Here is a 3,924-nt window from a genome sequence, read left to right on the forward strand (position 1 = left end):
TTTTTTTTTTTTAATTACACTTTCACAGAGAGAAGACAATGGCTGAGCTGTAGTGTTGTCACAGGGTGGATGAACTGCAGCTCACACTGTGGCACTGCTGGAACGATTTCTTCTCATGCAGTGAAACTCATTCAGGAGCTTGTGGTTTTGGTATCTTAAGGGCTGATGCAGTGGGGAGCCCATTCTGCTCTCCTGCTCAGGTAGGATGTCTCTTTAAGGCAATAAAAGAGTTCTTCAACAAATTAATAACATTTTTAAGTTACATCTCATGCATCTGGCACTGATGGCAGGAGGCTTTTCTTTCCCCCCAACCTCAAGTACATTGACACTGTGTCCCATGTATACTCATAGTTACTGTGTCACCTTTATATTCCCCTGTGGCAGATAAAATGTGCAGCCCTGGAAGTCGCAGGGAGACTCCATGTGTTCCCAAAGAGGTGGGAGTTCTTGGTTTTGGCTTTTCCTTTTGCCTCAGTAAGACCAGTTGTTTCAGTCACATATTAGGTGATATGCAGTTGCTGCCATACCAGGGCAGCACCAGGTGGTTTAGATGTGTCTTCCATGTACAAATCAAGTGTCTTGGGTCTGGTGGTGTTGAAATAAGAAGGACAAAGATCCCACAGCTTTGAATTTCATGCTGGCTATTCAACAAAGTGTTTGTTCCCTGTATTGTTACACTTGAGCAGCAGCAGACCTGCTCTGTGCCCAGTATCGTGCTGGCACATTGGGGATGGCTGTCTCCTCCATCTTGAGTGATTCCGTCATCCTGGCAAATGTCCTTGTGCGTGGAGTGGCTCTGACACAGGATTCCTTTGGCCTGTGTAACTTTCTGTATTTGGCAAACTGCTTTAAACCGGGTTCTTGTGGGGAGTGGGCTCTGAGGGCATTGTCTCAGCTGCAGGTCCTTCGGAAGGCTGGGAAATTCTGTAAATATATGAGAGAAAGTGGCCAAGATGTGTTCACAGGACAGTTTCACCGAAAACCCTGCTGGTTTGGGGTTTTATTGTTTTGGTGAGGTTTTTTTCACCAGTATTTTTTTTATTGTGTTACAGCACTTTGGAGAGAAGGTAAAAATCAGTCCCTTGCCCTCCATATTCTGGTATCTGGGCTCCTTTCCTGTTGCCTGCAATTGTTTCATTCATCTTTTGCTCTTATTAGGAGCAAAAGCCTGAACCAAGCCTCCAGACCAGAGCATCAGTGGTGCTGACCCACACATGAGGCAGAGGCACCTGCTGGCAGGGGCGAGCTGGGCTCTGGACACCAAACTCACCAAGAGGCTGGGCTCAGGCCACTGGCATGCTGGCCTCCCAGAGTGGTTGGGTGACACCTGCCCAGTGTGCCGGCCCCTCCAAAGTAGTTACCTGTCACCCATCTGGGACTATCTCCCTGCTTTTTATTTTCCCTCCTGCATTCAGCCTCTAGCTGAACCCTGACACCAAACCCTGTGTCTCCTGGGGCAGTGGCACTGAGCTCCCTCTTCACCACCTTCTGAGACGGTGACAAATCTTTTTTTATTCAATGGTGTCAGAAACCTTTATGCTGGTTATAAGCTCTGCCCATGCCCCTCCCGAGGTGCTTGCAAGACAGATTTAGTCCCTTCAGCTCCTCCTGGCCTGTCCCCATGGACTTGGCTGCTGATCCTTGTATCAGCCTATGTGCTTCGAGCAGGAGCTACGTGAGGGTGACTCATGCACTGTGCTCGTCTGGGCAGACCTCATCTCCCATGAATCTCGGCCCTCCAGAGCCAGGGGAGCCCAGCCAAGTGTCCGCTTCCAAAAGGCACCAGCAAGGGAGTGGTGGGATTAGGCAGAGGAGGCAGAAAAAGCCTGCAGAGGAATGCTGCTGTGGGAGGGGAAGGAGCTGTGGCAGGAGGGGCTGGGGGTGCTGGGGGTCCTGTAGCCCATCCTCCTCTGCTGCAAGAGCCTTGCAGGGGCCAGACATCTGGCCAAGCTTCCTTCCCAGAGGATGGCTCTAGTTAAAGTGCCAGGTTCCCCCAGTCAGTTCAGGCTGCTCAGGATGGTGCCCTCCAAAAGGTGTTCACTATTCCTGATGGGTGTTGAGAACTTGCTCCCAGGGCAGGTTGAACAGTTTCTTTCCTTATTTTCTGCACAAGGTAATGGGAAAAGCGAATTGGAGATTGGAGATTTTATTCCCTTTCTGTCATCAAGGGAAGAACTCATCTAGAATCTGCAGAAATAATCAGGCAGCCCCAAAACTCCAAACAAATTTCTCCATTTTGTAGCTCCAGTCTGCTTGCTCTGGTTGAGATGCAGGTCCTGTGCTGCCCTTTGAGCCACCCTTGCTGACAGTGTGGCCCCGTGGCTCCTGGGCTTGTTCTGTTGTTACCTTCAGCTGAGCCATTAATGCACCTCGAGAAGGCTCTGGAGGGTGTTTTGGAGGGAGGTGGGGGCTTGTTCTGCTGGTCCTGAGTTTGCTGTGACTGAGGCTGGGCAGAGCTGAAACATGCATGGAGCAAGAGCCTGAGCAACTGCACAGCTCCAGGGTGGAGCAGCAGGGCCACAGGTGTGTGTGTGTCCCCCATTCTGCTGGGGGTGCAGGGTGTGTGTGGGGAAGTGTGTCCTGTTCTGCCAAGGACACATCAGCCACCAGCATTTGGTGCTGTCACACCAGTGCAGCCTTGTTGGCCAGAGCTGGGCTGCTGGATCCTGAAGCTGGGGCTTTGCTGAGCCTGTGCTGGGGCTGAGCTCTCTACTGATTGTCTGTGGTACCCAGAGCCATGGCTGGGGCTGGCAGAATCCACTGGTGACCTGAGCAGTTAGTGGTCAATACTTCAATACTGTGACTGAAATTTCCTTTGCTGCATTACGATAGCAGCAGAATGGGGCAGCCCATCACCTGCCTTGCTGGGAAGCCTGGCACTGATGAAGCCATGTGGAGTGAGCCAGGAATTACCTCCTGCCCAAGTCCCACTCATGGTGCTCAGCAGTGTTGGCTGCCATCCTGGCCAGGTGGAAATGTCCACCCAGAGATGGTCACACTGCTCATCCCAAATGTGCTAAGGCTGGCTTTGATCCCTCTGCCTTCTGTTCCTCTCCTCCCCAAGCTCTCTTCTCCTCTTCAGCACAATGGCCTGCCAAGAGAGTGAGTACCTGGATGACCAGAAGAAATGTGTCCCCTGCAGAAAGTGCATGCCCGGGCAGGAGCTTTCCAAGGTAAATTGACTTCTCTTTAAGGAGCAGAAATCATCATGGGTGGCATCCAGATGGGTGAATCCTCTGCCAGCCTCCCTTCAGAAAGATGATCTTAGGTCCCAGCATGTTGGGAAGAGGTAAGACTTAGTAGGATGGAATGGTGGATTGTTTCACTTACCCTGGTAGAAGGGTGAGACAATGGAAGCAGGAGGTGGTGAGGAATTTAAGGCAGCACAAGGAGCAACCTGATTTCCTTTTTTGCTGATGGAAGTCTAAATTTCCTCTGGATTGTAGCCCCAAGCAAGGTCACACTGCATGGCTTGGCTGCACATGGGTGGGTGCCAGCAGGACACTGCTGCAGGGCAGCAGCCTGGCCTCGCTGGTGGGAGTGCCAGCAGGGTTCCCCTGGCGGTGTCTCCTGGGGCTCAGTGCTGCTGGAGCTTTCCAACACCCAAAGCGCACCGCGGGCCCCAGCTGGGCAGCACACAGGGTCCCTGAGTGTCTCCTGGGAGCTGCACTGGTGGTGGCTGCTCTCAGCTGGGTTCTGAGGACCCCACACATGAGAGGTGACCCTGCCACCCTTTGCCCCCAAAGAAGGGACACTGTTCCCCTCAGTACCATTTGGAACCCATGGTGGCCCCTCACCACAGCCATGTCCCTACCCTTGTGCCTTGCAGGACTGTGGCGATGGCAGTGGCGGGGACGCGCAGTGCGTGGCCTGCCCTCCCAGAAAGTTCAAGGACCGCTGGGGACATCACGGCTGCAAGCCCTG

At 52.8% G+C, this 3,924-nt stretch overlaps 1 protein-coding gene across 1 annotated transcript in view; it reads left to right on the plus strand.

Annotated features, from left to right (window-relative positions):
* Positions 1 to 1,899: 1,899 nt before the first annotated feature.
* Positions 1,900 to 3,924, plus strand: part of EDA2R (ectodysplasin A2 receptor) — a 6,737-nt gene continuing 4,712 nt past the window's right edge. Inside the window, exons 1-2 of the mRNA XM_008642474.2 lie at positions 1,900 to 3,173; positions 3,830 to 3,924. The exon at positions 3,830 to 3,924 is cut by the window's right edge and continues 26 nt beyond it. Of these exons, the coding sequence (XP_008640696.1) occupies positions 3,087 to 3,173; positions 3,830 to 3,924 (182 nt within the window). The 5' untranslated portion in view covers positions 1,900 to 3,086. The remainder of the gene's footprint in view (positions 3,174 to 3,829) is intronic.

This window comes from Corvus brachyrhynchos, unplaced genomic scaffold (assembly GCF_000691975.1).
Source record: "Corvus brachyrhynchos isolate BGI_N302 unplaced genomic scaffold, ASM69197v1 scaffold220, whole genome shotgun sequence".
Lineage (NCBI taxonomy): Eukaryota > Metazoa > Chordata > Aves > Passeriformes > Corvidae > Corvus > Corvus brachyrhynchos.